The following is a 19,554-nucleotide window of genomic DNA, read 5'->3' on the forward strand; positions in this document are numbered from 1 at the left end:
ATAGTTCAATCTTGGTTTCATCAGATCAGAGTCTTGTTTCTCATGGTCTGAGAGTCCTTTAGGTACATTTTGGCAAACTCCAAGCAGGCTGTCATATGCTTTATACTGAGGAGTGGCTTCCGTCTGGCCACTCTACCATAGAGGCTTGATTGGTGGAGTGCTGCAGAGATGATTGTCCTTCTGGAAGGTTTTCCCATCTCCACAGATTAACTTTGGAGCTCTTAGTTGTTCTAAACTTCTTCCATTTAAGAATGGTGGAGGCCACTGTGTTCTTGGGGACCTTCAATGCTGCAGACATGTTTTTGGTACCTTTCCCCAGATCTGTGCCTTGACACAATCATCTCTCAGATTTCTACGGACAATTCCTTTAAACTCATGGCTTGATCTTTGCTCTGACATGCACTGTAAACTGTGTGACCTTATATAGACAGGTGTGTACCTTTTCTGACTGTGCCGGGTGGAGATTATAACAGAACATGGCGAAGATGTTCAAATGTTCATAAATGACCAGCAACGTCAAATAATAATAATCACAGTAGTTGTCGAAGGTGCAACAAGTCAGCACCTCAGGAGTAAATGTCAGTTGGCTTTTCATAGCTGATCATAGCTCCTGCTGTCTCTAGAGAGTTGAAAACAGCAGGTCTGGGACAGGTAGCACGTCCGGTGAACAGGTCAGGGTTCCATAGCCGCAGGCAGAACAGTTGAAACTGGAGCAGCATTACGGCCAGGTGGACTGGGGACAGCAAGGTGTCATCATGCCAGGTAGTCCTGAGGCATGGTCCTAGGGCTCAGGTCCTCCGAGAGAGAGAAAGAAAGAAAGAGAGAAAGAGAGAATTAGAGAGAGCATACTCACACAGGACACCGGATAAGACAAGAGAAATACTCCAGATATAACAGACTGACCCTAGCCCCCCGACACATAAACTACTGCAGCATAAATACTGGAGGCTGAGACAGGAGGGGTCAGGAGACACTGTGGCCTCATCCGATGATACCCCCGGAAACATCTCAAGGATGATCAATGGAAACAGAATGCACCTGAGCTCAATTTCTAGTCTCATAGCAAAGGGTCTGAATACTTATGTAAATAAGGTACTTCTGTTTGAATTTTTAAGACATTTGCAAAAATGTAAAAAAAAACTGTTTTTGCCTTGTCATTATGGGGTATTTTGTGTAGAAGGCTGAGGATTTTGTTTGATCAATTTTAGAATAAGGTTGTAACGTAACAAAATGTGGAAAAAGTCAAGGGGTCTGAGTACTTTCCGAAGGCACTGTACCTGACCCCAATAGTCAGTTAATCAGTTTAGAATGCAAGTAGTATAGTATGTGTTCGCTAGGATGGGGAAAACGTGTGACGCCACTCCGGGCCCTGAGGACTGGAGTTTCCCCATCCCTGTCTTACATAGAGGATGGGACCTTCAGGGATCAGGTAAACCCACCTGTCAGGGAGGAGTGGGTGTTTGATTGGTTGATCGGTCGGTTGTTTAGTTGATTGATTGGTTGACTGGTTGATTGGTTGATTGAATTGACTGATTTTACTTGACTAATGCACGTCAAAAGGAAAATCTCAAACAATACCCTCTTCTCCATGTTAAAGATCAATTCTTTGACCAGTGTGTTATGTAAGTGATAAGGGGCGTCATTTGAGATAGCCAAAGATGTACTGTATTTCCCTTGTGCTCCCTTCATCGGACTGGTTACTGGAACTATTCTCCCATTCTCCGGCTTCATTTAACAGCCCAAGTACATGGAAGCCATCATTTTCATTAGAACCAGAGTCCATGGTACACAGGGATGTTGCTATTTGTACTTACTAAGATGGAGAAGAGGCCAAGTACTTACTGTATTCCCATTGTGGTCCCTTCTAATGCTACGTCCTCCACCTTTTCTCCATGCAGTGCACTAATTCCAAAAGCAGTCTTTTCATGGGGAACATGCTGTCATTTGAGATGCCAAAGTCTTACTGTTTCTCAATTGTGGTCTCCTCTCATCCTAGGTCCTCCAGTTAGGTTACAACAAGCTGACCAACCTGACAGAGGGGATGATGCGTGGCCTGGGCCGCTTGCAGTGCCTCTTCCTCCAGCACAACCTCATTGAGGTCATTGACAACAAAGCATTCGAGGAGTCCAGCTCCAGCCTCAGCAGCATTGACCTCTCGTCCAATAAGCTGGCCCGGATCGATCCGTCAACTTTCACCGTGCTAAACCGGTTAATGGTCTGCGAGCTAGCAGGAAATCCTTTCCATTGTGGATGTGATCTGTATAGTTTTCTTACTTGGTTGGAGGCATTTAATAATGTGACACATACATACGACAGGCTGCAGTGCGAGACCCCTGGCGAGCTGTTTCTCTACCCGCTCCTGAGCCCCGTGGCCGGGCACGGACGCAGCGCTCGCACCATGCTCTCCACCATCTGTCGCGACGGCATGATCATACCCGGGATCACGTCTCAACCCGGCACCGACTGGGAGGGCTCCGGGATGGGCCCGGAGATGGACGGCCGGGCCGGGCCGTATCATCAACCAACAGCTTCGTCCACGGCCGACCCTAACTTCAACCCTAGCATCAAACTCCAGTGGGTCACTCTGTCTGCAGCCAAGCTGTTGGTCCAGATCCCTAAACCATACAGCAAGATGTACGTCCTGGTCCAATACAACCAGAGCTTCGTCTCGGACATCCAGAACCTCAAGGAGAAGAAGGAGAAGGTGACGTTGGTGGATCTGAAACCTCACACCAACTACACCTACTGCGTGGTGTCTATAAGTAAAAACCAGCGCAACAACCACACGTGCATCTTCTTCGCCACGCGAGAGGCTGACCCTGACGACCACCACGCCAACCCGTCAACCATGACGCATTACATCATGACCATCCTGGGGTGTCTGCTGGGGATGGTGATCGTGCTCGGGCTCGTCTACTACTGCCTGAGGAAGCGTCGGATGCAGGAGGAGAAGGAGAAGGCGATCAGCGTGAAGAAGACCATCTTGGAGATGCGGTAAGAGGGACAGACCCAATGTATTATTTAGGTTGTTGAAACCACAGCTCTTTATGTTATTTCACATTATTTTACTCATCTCTTTATAGCCTTGTTGTTTTTTATTATCCATTTTATTGTTTTTACAATAAAGTGTGTTTGTGATTTAAATGCACTTTAATTAATTAAAGTTTGATTTGAGGTTTGAATAACTCGGGACTCATAGGTAGATGTGATGCACCTGAATTGCATACAGCTATTTTACCTGAGATGTAAAATATTTTATTCTAATGGATTTTATCCTTGGATTTTATTTACAGGTATGGACCGGAGGCTGCAGCACAGGCAGCTAACGACCCGGCAGCCATGCAGCATCTCCAGGAACAGGCTCAGAACCAGGGGCACCACGGAGGTCACCTCCACGGAGGAGGGGGTGGCGGGGGTAATAAACTTCCTCCCTCCACCTCCTCCAGCTCCGGAATGCTCCACGGTTCGGCCAACACCACCTCCTCCCGCCTCTCGACGCTCCCCCAAGTGGAGAAGATGGCCACAGCGTTCGGTGAAGCCATGGCAACAAATAAAGGGAACTATATGGACGTGAGGACTGGGGCAGGATTATCGGGAGACAGGGGAGGAGGAGTAGGGGGAGAGGCGATACTGGTGGATATGCGAGGCATCAATGGTTGCAGTGAAGACGGAATGGACGTTGGGAATGATTCGGATGACGATGGGCACGGATCTGCATCGGAGATCTCGACGATTGCCATGGAGGTCGACAAAGTCAACCAGATTATCAACAACTGTATCGACGCGCTCAAGTTCGACTCCCTTGTTGCCACGACAACATCTGGCGACAACCCTACTTCTCCTCCACCTGTTTGTATCACCTCCCTTGCTCGGAACCTCATCCCCCTCTCCCAAGGCCTCGCTGACACCTGCCAGATGCTCGCCTCCTCTCCCAAAATCCATGCCCCTCCCACGATGACCCCCGTCCCCCTCGTCATGCCCCTCTCGGAGCGTCCCGGAATCAGCGGAGGGGGGTTTCTCTCGCCCCCCTACAGGGACCCACCACCGGCGAATGCCGTACGACCCTTACAGAGGCAGCTGAGCGATACAGGTGTGGTGGTCATGGGTGCTGGGAAGAACCGATGTAACGTGTCCTCGGCTGGAGGATCCATGAAGAGCACCAGGATCTTCAGTCTGGATGTCCCGGAGCCCCGCAGCCCAGGCCCCAACTCCTGCCCTCCATACCCAGAGAAGGGAAGCCCTGTTGGGTGTGGGGAAACCATGGAGAGGCTCCCTCTTGTGGGTGGAAATGGTAGTGGTTGTGGTAGTGGTGGTGATGGAAACGGGATGGGTTGTGGTGGTGGGAACGGAATGGGAGGAGGGGTTAATGAAGGTGGGGTGAATGTCAATGGAGGTGGGGTGGGTTGCGGAGGGGGAGGAAGAGGAGGGGGAGGACCGGGAAAGCAGCAGCAGCATCATCATCTGGAGGTACATCCAGACTACCACTGTTCTGAGCACAGGCACTCCTTCCCCGCCCTCTACTACGAGGGAGCCAACGACTCCCCCTCTCCCTCCCCATCCCAGAAGGCCTCTTTCCTCAAACCCCTGGGACGTACCAAAAGGGACCCTGCCGCCTACTCCCAGCTCTCCCCTTCCCGGCACCACAACTACTCTGGCTACTCTTCCAGCCCCGAATATTCCTCGGAAAACACCCTTCGAATCTGGGAGAGGTTCCGGCCACACAAGAAAGGCCCTCGCGACCCTCGCGAAGAGGCGACGTATATCGCTGCAGGCCACGCCTTGAGGAAGAAGGTTCAGTTTGCGAAAGACGAGGACCTCCATGATATCCTCGACTACTGGAAGGGGGTGTCGGCCCAGCAGAAGCTGTGAGAGATGAGGAAGAGGTGTAACCTAGAGGATGGCATACAGAAGGAGAAGACAGTGATGTCATAATTCTCAAGAACTCCCAGACAGTGAATGGACCTGAATGACACAACTACAACTGTTGGCTCCCATGTGTACTTCCTGGTCTCTTTTATGACATCATCTGTCTTCTCATTCTTTAACTTACCCTAGGATGTTACAACAGCAGACTCTGACAGGAGGATAGTCGTGGAAGTTATGGGGGAGACATTATGTAGTAGTAGTAGTAGCATGACAAGGGGTATTGGGTTTTTTCTACAGTTCCACAATGGAACTACAGGGGTTCCACAATTCTTCAAGTCGTTCCACAGAAATTCCACTGTTCCATTGCGGGTTCCATCATGGTTCCACAAGAGTGCCACAGTTCTATAATGGTTCTACAGAAGTTCCAAATTCCATAAAGGGTTCTATAATGTAATCTGTAATAATCTGTAACGGTTCCGTAGGGGTTCTAGAGTGGTTCTAGAAGTTTCAAAGTTCTACATGGAGTTCCATAATGGTTCCACACTGAGCTTCTAAGTGGTTCCACATTTGCCTGGCACTTTGGTCCTTGCAGACTACCATAGAACGACAGAGCCAGGGTAATGATGACTCAGTAATGACTGCAGAGTCTTGTCACTAGCAGGTGTCCTAAGACTCATTACAACATATCTCCCAACAACAAGCAGCAGCATTACTCGGCTTAAACCCTGGTCCCTTAAACAGCACAGCTCATAATCCCATCAACATTCAATTCATTCACTAAACACTGGATGCATCCCAAGTGGCACCCTATTCCCTATTTTGTGCACTACTTTTGACAAGGGCCCACAGGGTTCCCATAGGGCTCCGGTCGAAAGTAGTGAACTATATAGGGAATAGGGTGCCATTTGGGACGCAGATCATTTCACTCTGCAGCCCACCACCTGCCTCCCTAGCAGCGCCATTTAGAGAGATAATTGAAAGGGGATGAGGAATTAGCAGTGTTTGCCTCAATTTCTTCTTCCTTCGGAGGAGGGGGGAGAGAGGAGGGAGGATGGAGGGGAGAAGGAGGACAAGGAAGAGGGGGAGGATATTAAGCGATTCTTATCGTGTTAATTGTTCTCGGCTGTAGTTAGCCCAGGAACAAAACAGGTGGAGATGCTAGCGTGGGTGGACACACGAGAGGTGTGTGTGTGGACGGTGGGAACCAGGCCCTGAAGCCCCTCTCTGTGTTTAGCAGGAGCGTGCTTATCGATTGGAAACACCTACACGTTTTACAGAGTGTGGCATGCTATTGGGGCGCTCCGCCATTTTGTTTTCTCCTTCTTCTTGGCCTTTACTAAATCAGACATGTGGATTGAGCAGATACATTGCATTCAGATAGTAAACAAGGAGGAAGGGACGTTTACACACACGCAGATTACTATGTTCAGATTACTATGAAGTAAGCCATTTTCCAGACCTACTTGCTAACATTTCCCTGGCTTCGAGACAATTTGTTATTTACAGGTATTGCATTTTTTTCTTTTGATAAGAAAGTCAAAGCTTCCTTCAGGAGAAGATTAAAATTAGCATTTCAATAGTGCTAGTCATGCAAAAAGCACTTTAGGCTGGGTTAGGAGAGGTGGAGAGAGATGAGTGTTGGCTCCCGTATTAAAGCAGAAGGTAATCATGTCAGGGTAGAGAGAAGGTTCCTAGCGGAACACACAGACCTCACACAAGAAGTTGCAGCTGAAATGAAAGACAATTCTAGTATGGTGATGTTTAGAAAAGCTAGAGTTCGCAAGGGTTCATGGTCTATTTTAGAGGGAGCGAGAGCGCGAGCGAGAGAGAGAGAGAGAGAGAGAGAGAGAGAGTGCAAGAGCGAGAGAGAGAGAGAGAGAGAGAGAGAGAGAGAAAGAGAGAGAGGGAGAGAGAGAGAGAGAGAGAGACAGAGAGAGAGAGAGAGAGAGAGAGAGAGAGAGAGAGAGAGACAGAGAGAGACAGAGAGAGAGAGAGAGAGAGAGTGCAAGAGCGCGAGAGAGAGAGAGAGAGAGAGAGAGAGAGAGAGAGAGAGAGAGAGAGAGAGAGAGAGAGAGAGAAAGAGAGAGAGAGTGCAAGAGCGAGAGAGAGAGAGAGAGAGAGAGAGAGAGAGAGACAGAGAGAGACAGAGAGAGAGAGAGAGAGAGAGAGAGAGAGAGAGAGATGGATCTCTATGGAGAGGTCAACGAGATCATATAGCAGAGACATAGATATCAAGAGTTAGTAAAAAATCGATCTTCAATGTTGGCAGCAAATGTTCCATACAAAAAACATATTGCCAAATATGCTATTTATAGTGGCAATATATGAACATAGCCCAATTGTTATATTTTGTATTGGTCTTTTGACCAATCATATCAGCTCTTTTCACATCCGATTTTTTAGATCCGATCTGATTTGAGAAAATACAAATTAGTGACAAATAAATATCATAATTGTGTTTCCTGTTTAAACGCAGACTCTGCCTGGTTTCTGGTCTATATGGAGGTGACAGAGGTTATACAGTGCCTTGCAAAAGTATTCACCCCCTTGGCATTTTTCCTATTTTGTTGCATTACAACCTGCAATTTAAATAGATTTTTACTTGGATTTCATTTAATGGACATACACCTAATAGTCCAAATTGGTGAAGTGAAATGAAGAAAAAAAACTTGTTTAAAAAAAATAAAACAGAAAAGTGGTGCGTGCATATGTCTTCACCCTCTTTGCTATGAATCCCCTAAATAAGATCTGGTGCAACCAATTACCGTCAGAGTCACATAATTAGTTCAATAAAGTTCACCTGTCTGCAATCTAAGTGTCACATGATCTGTCATATGATCTCATACCTGTTCTGAAAGGCTCCAGAGTCTGCAACACCTCTAAGCAAGGGGCACTATGAAGACCAAGGACCTCGCCAAACAGGTCAGGGACAAAGTTGTGGAGAAGTACAGATCAGGGTTGGGTTATAAAAAAATATCCAAAACTTTGAACATCCCACGGAGCACCATTAAATCCATTATAAAAAAAATGGGAAGAATTTGGCACCATAACAATCCTGCCAAGAGAGGGCCGCCCACCAAAACTCACGGACCAGGCAAGGAGGGCATTAATCAGAGGCAACAAAGAGACCAAAGATAACCCTGAAGGAGCTGCAAAGCTCCACAGCGGAGATTGGAGTATCTGTCCCTAGGACCACTTTAAGCTGTATACTCCACAGAGCTGGGCTTTACGGAGGAGTGTCCAGAAAAAATAATCAACATGTTTGGTGTTCGCCAAAAGGCATGTGGGAGACTCCCCAAACATATGTAAGAAGGCATTCTGGTCAGATGAGACTCAAATTGAGCTTTTGACCATCAAGGAAAACGCTATGTCTGGCGGAAATTCAACACTTCTCATCACCCTGAGAACACCATCTCTACAGTGATGCATGGCGGTGGTAGCATCATGCTGTGGGGATGTTTTTAATTGGCAGGGATTGGGAAACTGGTCAGAATTGAAGGAATGATGGTTGGCGCTAAATACAGGGAAATTCTTGAGGGAAACCTGTTTCAGTCTTCCAGAGATTTGAGACTGGGACGGAGGTTCACCTTCCAGCAGGACATTAACCCTAGGCATACTGCTAAAGCAACACTTGAGTGATTTAAGGGGAAACATTTTTAAATGTCTTGCAATGGCCTAGTCAAAGCCCAGACCTCAATCCAATTGAGAAGCTTTTGCCTTGAAGTATGGGCAAAAATCCCAGTGGCTAGATGTGCCAAGCTTATAGAGACATATCCCAAGAGACTTTCAGCTGTAATTGCTGCAAAAGGTGGCTCTACAACGTATTGACTTTAAGGGGGTGAATAGTTATGCACACTCAAGTTTTCTGTTTTTTTGTCTTATTTCTTGTTTGTTTTGCATCTTCAAAGTGGTAGGCATGTTGTGTAAATCAAATGATACAACCCCCCACAAAAAGCCATTTTATTTCCGGGTTGTAAGGCAACAAATTACGAAACAATCAAGGGTATTGAATACTTTCGCAAGCCACTGCACATGTCAATTGTGCCCCTCTGCTAACAGAGGAGTGGAGCCTACTATAGATCAACATGCTCTCGTAACATGGATACACTGACAGGAGTGGAGCCTGCTATAGATCAACATGCTCTCGTAACATGGATACACTGACAGGAGTGAACAGAGACGGTTTTGCTCATCACTGTACAGTAGGTGGTCCTTTCTATGCTGTTCTCTGAATGGCAAACATGGAAATTGAATTTGAATAACGTGGATGGGACTTTAAAAGGGGGGGGGGGGGGGGGGGATTCTATATATATTAATTTCAATTGGTTGATCCTTCCATACCCATGCTGTGGACTGAGTTATATGATTTGTTTGAAGATGAGGCAAGGTTTGGTGATGCCTCTAGATCTGGGGACTCATTTTACCCAATATATTTGATATAGTCTAATGGATGATACAGTATGGCCTATCTCTGGACTCATTTGACCCAATATATTTGATGTACTTAAATGGATGTCTCAGTACTACTTATAGACCTGCAGCGTACCAGTCTGGCGTTGGTACAAAATCGATTAGATTTAAATATCATATATTTTGGGGTGATTAGGTCTAATGGATACAGCATCACGGTATTGACCTATGACTCCTTGCACTCTGCTTGAATGAACGTTAATTGGCCGCATTCTGATCTGCTCATCCGCTCTGACTGGAATCATGAATCATTGCTTTGTTGGTATATTCTGATCCTCAGAATGACATTACTGACGTATAATGATATTCATAGACTCATTATATGGTCTCTCTGTCTCTCTGTCTCTGTCTCTGTCTCTCTGTCTCTCTGTCTCTCTGTCTCTCTCTCTGTCTCTCTCTCTCTCTTTGTCTCACTGTCTCTCTGTCTCTCTCTCTGTCTCTCTGTCTCTCTCTCTGTCTCTGTCCTTGTCTCTCTCTCTGTCTCTCTCTGTCTCTGTCTCTCTCTCTCTCTGTCTCTCTCTCTCTCTGTCTCTCCCTCTCTCCATCCTCTCCTCCCTCCACGCCCCGATGTCCTATTGGCTCTCTCATTCCCTCTGACCCACTTCTGTTGGCTAATATAACCCAGCAACCAGCAAGCACAAAGAAACAACAACATGTAATTCACTCGCTTCTCTGGGTTTTTCATCCCTCCCTCCACCCTTGTCTGGTTTCATGGTCCAAATTAATTTGCAGATGAGGTGTCTGCATCCCAAATCCAACCCTGTTCCCTATTGCACTACTTTTGACCAGGGACTATAGGGTTCCTATAGGACTCTATTAGTCAGTGAGCTATTTAGGGATTAGGGTTTCATTTGAGCTGATTGCGAGGTGTCAGGGCCAATGAGGGGAGGTCGTGGGAGCCATGCTAGTATGCTGATATTATTAACTCTGCCAGATTGAAGGGTTGATTGAAATTAATCAAAGATTCCAAGGACTCTCTCTCTATGTCTATGTCTCTCTCTCTTTCCCTCTCTCTCTCTCTCTCAGCGTAGCTGGCATAGTCGTCCCAGATACATGATCAGATTCCTTCACCCTGAAGTCCTAACCTAAACCACTAGGAGAAAAAACTTTGACCTCAAAATTGCCCTTAGATCTCCCAGAGGGGTTGGAAGAAAGACCGTAGTCGGACAAAGTTGCCCCCATCCACTACTCTAAGGTCAGTTTAGAGGTTTCCTCCCTAATGTTTGAGGTTAGGATTGAGGGAGGGTAAGCTGATCCTAGATCTGTCCCTACGGGTAACTTCCACTTCTGACTCTGAGAAGCGAGGAAAGGGCAGATCTCTCAGAGCCTCTAAGCCAAGGCCTTATGGGAAATGCAGATCTATCCCATTTTCCTTGACGCCTATCAGAGGTGAGGAAAGGGCAGAACTCATCCTGCTAAGGCCTTATGGGAAGTGCAGTCTTGTTTCCATGATCCTCAACTCCTAATGCTTAACTTTGAAGCCAGTGTGTTTTGACAGTGAGGCAGCAAACAGGCAGCACTAGGTGTTAAAATGATGGAGGCCACTGCTTTCTTTACCTTTCTTCTCTCTGACCTACAAAATGGCCATCCACAGAATGGGTTCTGATGGAAAGGTCAAATCTCTATCTTACAGTAGATGTAAGCTGAAATGTGGAAGGTGTGTGTGTGTAGCCCCCCTATGTATGACGAGGCATTTAATGCTAATATTTAATTAAGACTTTCATCAAATGCTGATGTCCATAAAAATACTTACACCCCCCCACTCTGTCTTACTCCCCAACAAATCAAATGGACTCACGTCTGCTGAACCGTCACCATCAATAAAACCTGAGTAGAGTTGTATCAATTTGAGCACCCACAGGGATGTCCCCGGGGCACTATTTTGGACAGCCTCCGTTTTGATTAAAAGGCCTTTTGGGTCTCTTATTGTAGCCCCTGTTTAAAAACCACCGGTCAGTTTCCTCTGTGGAGGTTTCTGCTGAATTACTAATCAATTACATTTTGATTAGCGCTGGAGGCTAACGCTACACGGTGGAACTGACAGAGTGCCTTTGTAAATTAATGACTACATTACCTTTTAACAAAAAGGAGAGAGAGAGAGAGAGAGAGAGAGAGAGAGAGAGAGAGAGAGAGAGAGAGAGAGAGAGAGAGAGAGAGAGAGAGAGAGAGAGAGAGAGAGAGAGAGAGAGAGAGAGAGAGAGAGAGAGAGAGAGAGAGAGGTCTCTTTCCTTCTCTCTGGTCATCACTAATAATAACATTAACTCAAGATAGATATTATTAATTTCAGCTCTTATTACTCTAAGGACGACTCTGTGGCCACTGCTGCCCATAATTCACATCTAAGTATATTACAAATTATATTACAAAATGTATTAGTCATTTTAACTTTGTGGAGACTGTGAGGGCGTGTGTGTGCGCGCAGGAGAGTGTGTTTGCACACACACTACATTGTGTAGACGTGGAGGCTGTGCAGAGACCTATTATAATTCTGTAGGCTGAGGGGTATTGAACAAAGGCCTTCATAAACCACTGAATCAATTGCTGGTGTTAATATTTTCCATGTTGGAACCTGTACATGGGTCCAATGGTGAAGATCAAACCTCCTCTTCCTGTTGACTGCTGAAGATAACTCCTCCATCTCCACTTTCTCTCCTCTCTCTCTGAAGATGGACAAAGGGTGTATCATTCTGGTCTTCAAGGGCCACAGTGTACAGTGATGTCTGACTCAGGTCCTTCTGGACTGGAGATGAGCACACATCGGTCTAGACGAGTGCTTTCCAAACCTTTATTGTGCTGTAACCCACCAGAATAATTTTAGAGTGTACAATTTTAACCCAAAAGGGGTAACCCAAGTATACCAAATTCATGTTTCTATATGAGCCCTTAAAGTGCTGTAACCGTACCTGAAGCATTTGGCGTTATACTTGTAACCCAAGTAAACAAACCAATGTATCTTGCCAATCCCCATCTGAAAACAAATTAGCCACAACACACCCCTGGGCCCAACCCCCCATTTGGGAGCCGCTGGTCTAGACTCTCCCTCCCTCCCGCCCTCCCTCCTGCCCTCCTTCCCTCCCTCCCGCCCTCCTCCCTCCCGCCCTCCCTCCTGCCCTCCTTCCCTCCATCACTCCTTCCCGCTCTCCCACCCTCCTGCCCCCCCCCCACCCCTCACTACCTCCCCCCCCCTCCTTTCCGCCCTCCTCCCGCCCCCCCCCCTCACTCCCTGCTCCCGCCCTCCCTCCTTCCCGCCCTCCTCCCCTCCTCCCCTTCCTCCCTCCCTCCAGAGCTGAATCTTTAGTTTTGTTGTAGCAGTGCTTTGCTTGGTCATAAAGCGTTAGATAGACAGTAGGTTGTCAACAACGAGGCAGCAACACAACTTCTTTATGGACATACAAGTTAGAACGAGTCTTTTCTTTCCTTCCCCTGAAAGCGTACTTCATCACAGTTTATTGCATTGTAGATTCTTCTTTATTGTTAGAGTTTGTTTTATTGTCCGTTGCTCGGAGAACTTCTGTATTGCTGCATGAATTTTTGATTTTTTTCTCTTTTCATTTTCTCAACTTATGAACAAAGCTGCAGTCTGAGATCTGTGAGTTTCTTCAAGGGTCATTTCCATTCTTGATATACAGGTATACACCATTGAGTCTTGAAGAGAATAAAACTTCACATCCCAGAGTGTAGATTTAAAGGTTATTGAAAACACAAATCAATAGTCGCATGACAAAATGGTGGAAAACCCCCTGATTGCTTCTCTGTGGATTTACAGTTGCTCTCAAACTAAAGCTCATTCGGTGAAACTGGAGGCACAGGATGACTCCCAGGGAACCACCGTGGCAGCTCTTTGCTCTCATTTAATTAAACTTGGATCCATGCAGTTGAGATGTGCGGTGCAAACTTATGAAGCGCCAGGATGAGGGCGAATATTCCTGCTACTGCTCAAATATCTGGTTTCACGCAATGGGATGCATATCAACAGTCTTGAATGGGTTCCTCAATCATGTCCTCGTCTTTTGTCCTCATTTACTTTCCTTAATCAACACTGGTTATATATATATATATATATATATATATATATATATATGAAAAACAGGATAGGTGAAAACAAAATGGTGGATGTTTACTGTGAATCTACTTAAACCACTCTATTTCTTTAAAGGGACAGTTCAGTTAAATTACATATTTATGTGTTTCCTTGCCTTGAAAGCAGTCTATAGACATATGTAAAAAATCTAATCGAGATTAACTATCCCTTTAACATCAATGCAGATTAAGGAAAGGAAACAAGGACACAAGGGAGGAGAGGCAACCTTTTCTCATTTCCTCATTTCTATACGAGCCCACTGATAAAATGTGCTGTTTTTCAGCTTGAGTGAGCACCACCGTCTGCTGATGAGATTTAACTAGATGACTGATTTAGTCTCTATCCTCATGAGACACACACACACAATCTCACATACACACACACACGGTCGCACATTCACACATGGTCGTGCTTACACACACACAACCCCTGGGGGAGGTTATACCGGAGAGCAACTGTGACACACGACAAACAAACAATGTAGAGTCAAATGAGAATATGTGTTTATATAGATTCTAGATACACAATGGACTTGTGAGAATATGAAGACACACACACACACACACACACACACACACACACACACACACACACACACACACACACACACACACACACACCATATGTATGCACCCACACGTTTCCACACGTACACGCACACAGAACATGGACTCAGTATTTCTGTCTATACGTTTACATACACAAATGGTCTTAAAAAGTGTTAAACAGAAGAGGAGAAAAACAAGGGAATACGATGAGAAGGAATGGCACCAAACCTCTGTAAAAATGTATTAACCTTCACTTATTTTTCCATGTATTTATTTAATGTTTTACATTTATTTTATTTTATTTGACATGTATTTATTATCGAACAACAGGGTGATTTTTGTATGGATCTATCATCATCAGGTTGTGATTGTTTCTTTGTCAGAGATCTACGATAGAACAGCGGAGGTCTACAATGGAACAGTAGAGTCCTATAAACTGTACTGAAACATGGAGGACTTAACACTGTAAACGTACAGTACTTCATGTAGCTTTCTGATCAGCTTCATGAGCCATTATGCTTTCCACTGCCAGTCTCTATACCAAGACTTAAAGGGAAGGTTCACCACCAAATCAAAGGTTATTAGAGTTTCTCACACCTACAGTAGGCACCATTTAATACAGTAAAATAAGACGGTCCCTTTAAGTCTGAGGATGTTTACACACAGTTGTATGGTTTAGAATGCCAGCTCAGTGGCTACAGCATCCGCAAGGCTTACACACACACACACACACACACACACACACACACACACACACACACACACACACACACACACACACACACACACACACACACACACACACACACACACACACACACACACACACACACACACACACACACACACACACACACACACACACACACACACACACACACACACACACACACACACACACACACACACACACACACACACACACACACACACACGCAGCCCATGTTGAAGAGCTGGTAACATGCCTGTCAGACCTCTCTATTGTCAATGAGGCCCTTGTCAGAAATCGTGTTACATTGCGTGTGTGTTTCCTAAAAACTAGTGGTTTGAATAGCCAGCTTTGTGAAATTGATTTACCCCATGGACAACAGGGATGGAATTAGTATTATGCTGTGTGTGTGTGTGTGTGTGTGTGTGTGTGTGTGTGTGTGTGTGTGTGTGTGTGTGTGTGTGTGTGTGTGTGTGTGTGTGTGTGTGTGTGTGTGTCTCAAAATTACCGCTGGTGTCGGTGAGATCAGTTCTGCTTGACTGAGCCTGGGACATGAAAAGACACAGTTATTGTTGTGTGTGTGTGTGCGCGTGAGTGTGTGCGTCTCTGTGTGTGTGTGCGCACGGGTTGTGTGAGCTAGCTTACATATTTGAAGAGCCTGCAGATATACAGAAGATTAATTAAAAATCTTCACAGACCAACCTGTCACACACACAGACACACACAGACACAGACACAGACGTCATCGCCTCATTAAAAAGGAACCGACCCTTCTGAGTTATATAATGCAGTCCCCAATTCACCTCACACTCACACATGCATGCATGCACACATACACACTTGCAGACGCACAAAAACAGAGACTGGCGAACAAATACGTTCTCTCTGTTTCACCATCTCTCACCGTCTCTCACAGTTAGACACTTATACAGCAACGACACACACACACACACACACACACACACACACACACACACACACACACACACACACACACACACACACACACACACACACACACACACACACACACACACACAATTGCCCTTCTTTTACTTTTCTTGTGAGGACTTGTCATGTTGTCGCTTATTTCCCACATTCCGACACACACTTCCTCCTCATCAGTTTGAGAATCCTACAGTCTGAGCATAGAAATGCTGGCAGATCCTTGTTTCTAATGAAAATAGTAGTCACAGTAAGAGGGATGAAAAGTGGTTGCATCCCAGCATCCCAAAGGGCACCCTATTCCCTATATAGTGCACTACTTTTGACTGCATAGGGAATAGGGTGTGACACACAGTGTGCGTGTAGATGCTGTGTTTAAGGAGAGAGGGGATCTGTCTCATTGTGCTCCTCCATTTTAACTAGATCACCCAGGGCTCAGGGCGGACATTTTGATTCACTTAGCTCCTCTCTCCTCTCTGAGTAATGGAGAAAATTAGACTAGTGATATTACTAATACAATGGATGGAGAGGGAGCAAGAGGGAGGGAGGGAGGGAGGGCCAGGTAGGAAGGAGGGAAGGAGAGAGGGAGGGAGGGCCAGGTAAGAAGGAGGGAAGGAGAGAGGGAGGGAGGGATGGGTAGGTAGGAAGGAGGGAAGGAGAGAGGGAGGGAGGGATGGAGGGAGGGCCAGGTAGGAAGGAGGGAAGGAGAGAGTGAGGGAGAGATGGAGGGAGGACCAGGTAGGAAGGAGGGAAGGAGAGAGTGAGGGAGGGATGGAGGGAGGACCAGGTAGGAAGGAGGGAAGGAGAGAGGGAAGGTAGAGGGAAGCCTTGGGGTTGTGACGTTGCTAACACAATGGAGAGGGAAAGATGGGAGGGAGGAGAAGGGGAGAGGGAGAGTATAGCCTGGATCTTGTGACGTTTACAGTACAATGGAGAGATTGAAGAAAGGGAGGGAGGGATGGGGGGATGGCTGAGAGAGAGAGAGAGAAGGGAGAGTTAAGCCTTGGACTTGTGACGTTTATAGTATAATGGAGAGATCGAAGAAGGGATAGAAGGGAAGAGAGAAAAGGTTGGGTAAAGGGAAAGAGAGCTAGAGAGAGGGAGATAGGAGAGTGAAGGGAAAGACAGAAGTGGGTGATGCGTATCTCTACATTAAGGCCAGGGCACTGTTCAGGTCATATGTGACATACATGGGCTTTTTCCATTAGAGCCTCTTACACAGCTATACACAACTATAGCTTATCAGCAGGCTACGGAAGGTCTTTTCTATTGGTTACTGAGCACGCCATGGAAATAGAATGACTAATTACGGGGATCTCAATTCAAGTCAGTGTGCCATGATGTTTTTTTTCCTTCTAGTATTTTTATTTCTATGGAGAAAGCCCATTCCTAGAGAGCATAGATAGAGCCATTGGCACGCCTAGATGTATCTCTGTCTTTGTGTGACCAACTGGGTTCCAACCCCGGTCACAAGACTGTGTTAGCGTTCTGAGCTAAAGCCTCGGCTTTACTTCCGTTACATACACAGTTTCATATAAAAAAAGGAGGGAAGAGATACATGACTTTAACCATATTAGTTTAATTCTCTCTCTTTCTGTTACAATGCCATGGGAGAATTAAAACACTAAAAACAATGTTGTTTTGTGACTCTGTGCCATTTAAATAACAATCAACATGACAATTACTCACGCAGAAACACCATCTGAGGGAATTGCTTCAGTTGGTCCCCCAGGCGGCATTGCCACAGCACTGTTAATAACAGCCCTGGAACAACAACACAACAAGCATGTCTCGATGAAATCAAATAGGTTTTAGGAGGTTTTGTTTCACAGCGAGGGGGGGTCAGGGAAATAGGGTGTGTGTGTGTGTTGTTGAAGTGTTTCGTCTCGGAACAAGTGACGGGGGTCCAGTGTCTCGGAGTGATGTCACGCTGTAGTCTGGGTTGCCAAGCGATCGATCACGCAACACTCCCTTGTCGCCGGGGGCGACGGGCGGAACAGTGAAGGTTCTGGGGTTGCTAGGTAGTGGGTATAAAAACAACAAGATACTTTAATTGCCTGTGTGTCATTGTGGGTGTGTGTGTGTGAGAGTGAAGAAAACCAGTAGGAAGTAACTATGGCCCTAGGTGGTTGTGTGGGCTTGGACTCTGCTCTGGTCATCCTTTTAATGACCTCTAGTGTATAGAGAGAGGGAGGGAGGGAAGGGAGGAGGGAGGGAGGGAGATAAAGAGGGCTGGAGGGAAGCAAGTGGAGAGAGCTCAGGTGGAAAGAGAGAGATATGGTGAGAGAGAAAGACAGTCAAACTCTCGCTTTGCCTCCTACATCCCCTTACAACAGACTAACATGAAATAAAAGCATTTGAAGACCTGACTGAACACAGCAAGCCCCATAGACTGATGTTCCTGCCTTCTGGAGACCAATAACAATGTTGTTGGCTTTTGTTCAGATAGCTGTGTATGGACAGACACACAGACACTCAGTATATGGAGCTACACACAGACACACACACAGACACACACACAGACACACACGCGCACACACACGCACACACACACACACACACACACACACACACACACACACACACACACACACACACACACACACACACACACACACACACACACACACACACACACACACACACACACACACAAACAGACACACACACTGTATACGGAGCTATGCTTCACTGGTTCTCCGATTATCTCTCCATCAGTCCCCCGGCTTCATTATAGCTTCTAGCCATGCAGTGTAACACACCAGCACGAGACAGCTACTGAGCTTGATGTTTAGACCATGGAGAGAGAGAGAGGGAGGGACGAGACAAGAAGGGGAGGGAGGGAGAGGGAGGAAGAGGGGAGGAGAGAAGTGTACGCCAGCTAGCTACTGAAACCCAACATTTAGACAGAGAGAAGGGAGTCATGGGAGGAAGAGGGGAGGAGAGAAGTGTACGCCAGCTAGCTACTGAAACCCAACATTTAGACAGAGAGAAGGGAGACATGGGAGGAAGAGGGGAGGAGAGAAGTGTACGCCAGCTAGCTACTGAAAGCCAACATTTAGACAGAGAGAAGGGAGACATGGGAGGAAGGGAAGTGTACACCAGAGAAGTGTACGCCAAGGAGAGAAGTGTACGCCAGCTAGCTACTGAAACCCAGCATTTAGACAGAGAGAAGGGAGACATGGGAGGAAGAAGGGAGGAGAGAAGTGTACGCCAGCTAGCTGTGGCTGTTCCACTGGATGTCATAAGGTGAATGCACCAATTTGTAAGTCGCTCTGGATAAGAGCGTCTGCTAAATGACTTAAATGTAATGTAAATGTAGAAGGGAGACATGGGAGGAAGAGGGGAGGAGAGAAGTGTACGCCAGCTAGCTACTGAAACCCAACATTTAGACAGAGAGAAGGGAGACATGGGAGGAAGAAGGGAGGAGAGAAGTGTACGCCAGCTAGCTACTGAAACCCAACATTTAGACAGAGAGAAGGGAGACATGGGAGGAAGGGAAGTGCACGCCAGAGAAGTGTACGCCAAGGAGAGAAGTGTACGCCAGCTAGCTACTGAAACCCAACATTTAGACAGAGAGAAGGGAGACATGGGAGGAAGAGGGGAGGAGAGAAGTGTACGCCAGCTAGCTACTGAAACCCAACATTTAGACAGAGAGAAGGGAGACATGGGAGGAAGAGGGGAGGAGAGAAGTGTACGCCAGCTAGCTACTGAAACCCAACATTTAGACAGAGAGAAGGGAGACATGGGAGGAAGAGGGGAGGAGAGAAGTGTACGCCAGCTAGCTACTGAAACCCAACATTTAGACAGAGAGAAGGGAGACATGGGAGGAAGAGGGGAGGAGAGAAGTGTACGCCAGCTAGCTACTGAAACCCAACATTTAGACAGAGAGAAGGGAGACATGGGAGGAAGAGGGGAAAGGAGGAAGCTATACA

General features: G+C 46.5%; 1 protein-coding gene across 3 annotated transcripts in view; it reads left to right on the forward strand.

The window, feature by feature from the left end:
* The window catches only part of LOC129845274 (protein phosphatase 1 regulatory subunit 29-like), a 186,093-nt gene extending 176,938 nt beyond the window's left edge, over positions 1 to 9,155 (forward strand). For all 3 annotated transcript variants that reach the window (XM_055913148.1, XM_055913147.1, XM_055913149.1), the window contains 2 exons: positions 1,997 to 2,994; positions 3,294 to 9,155. In XM_055913148.1, coding sequence (XP_055769123.1) covers positions 1,997 to 2,994; positions 3,294 to 4,869 — 2,574 coding nt within the window. In that variant the 3' untranslated portion in view covers positions 4,870 to 9,155. The remainder of the gene's footprint in view (positions 1 to 1,996; positions 2,995 to 3,293) is intronic.
* The last annotated feature ends 10,399 nt before the right edge of the window (positions 9,156 to 19,554 follow it).

Source organism: Salvelinus fontinalis, unplaced genomic scaffold (assembly GCF_029448725.1).
Source record: "Salvelinus fontinalis isolate EN_2023a unplaced genomic scaffold, ASM2944872v1 scaffold_0265, whole genome shotgun sequence".
Lineage (NCBI taxonomy): Eukaryota > Metazoa > Chordata > Actinopteri > Salmoniformes > Salmonidae > Salvelinus > Salvelinus fontinalis.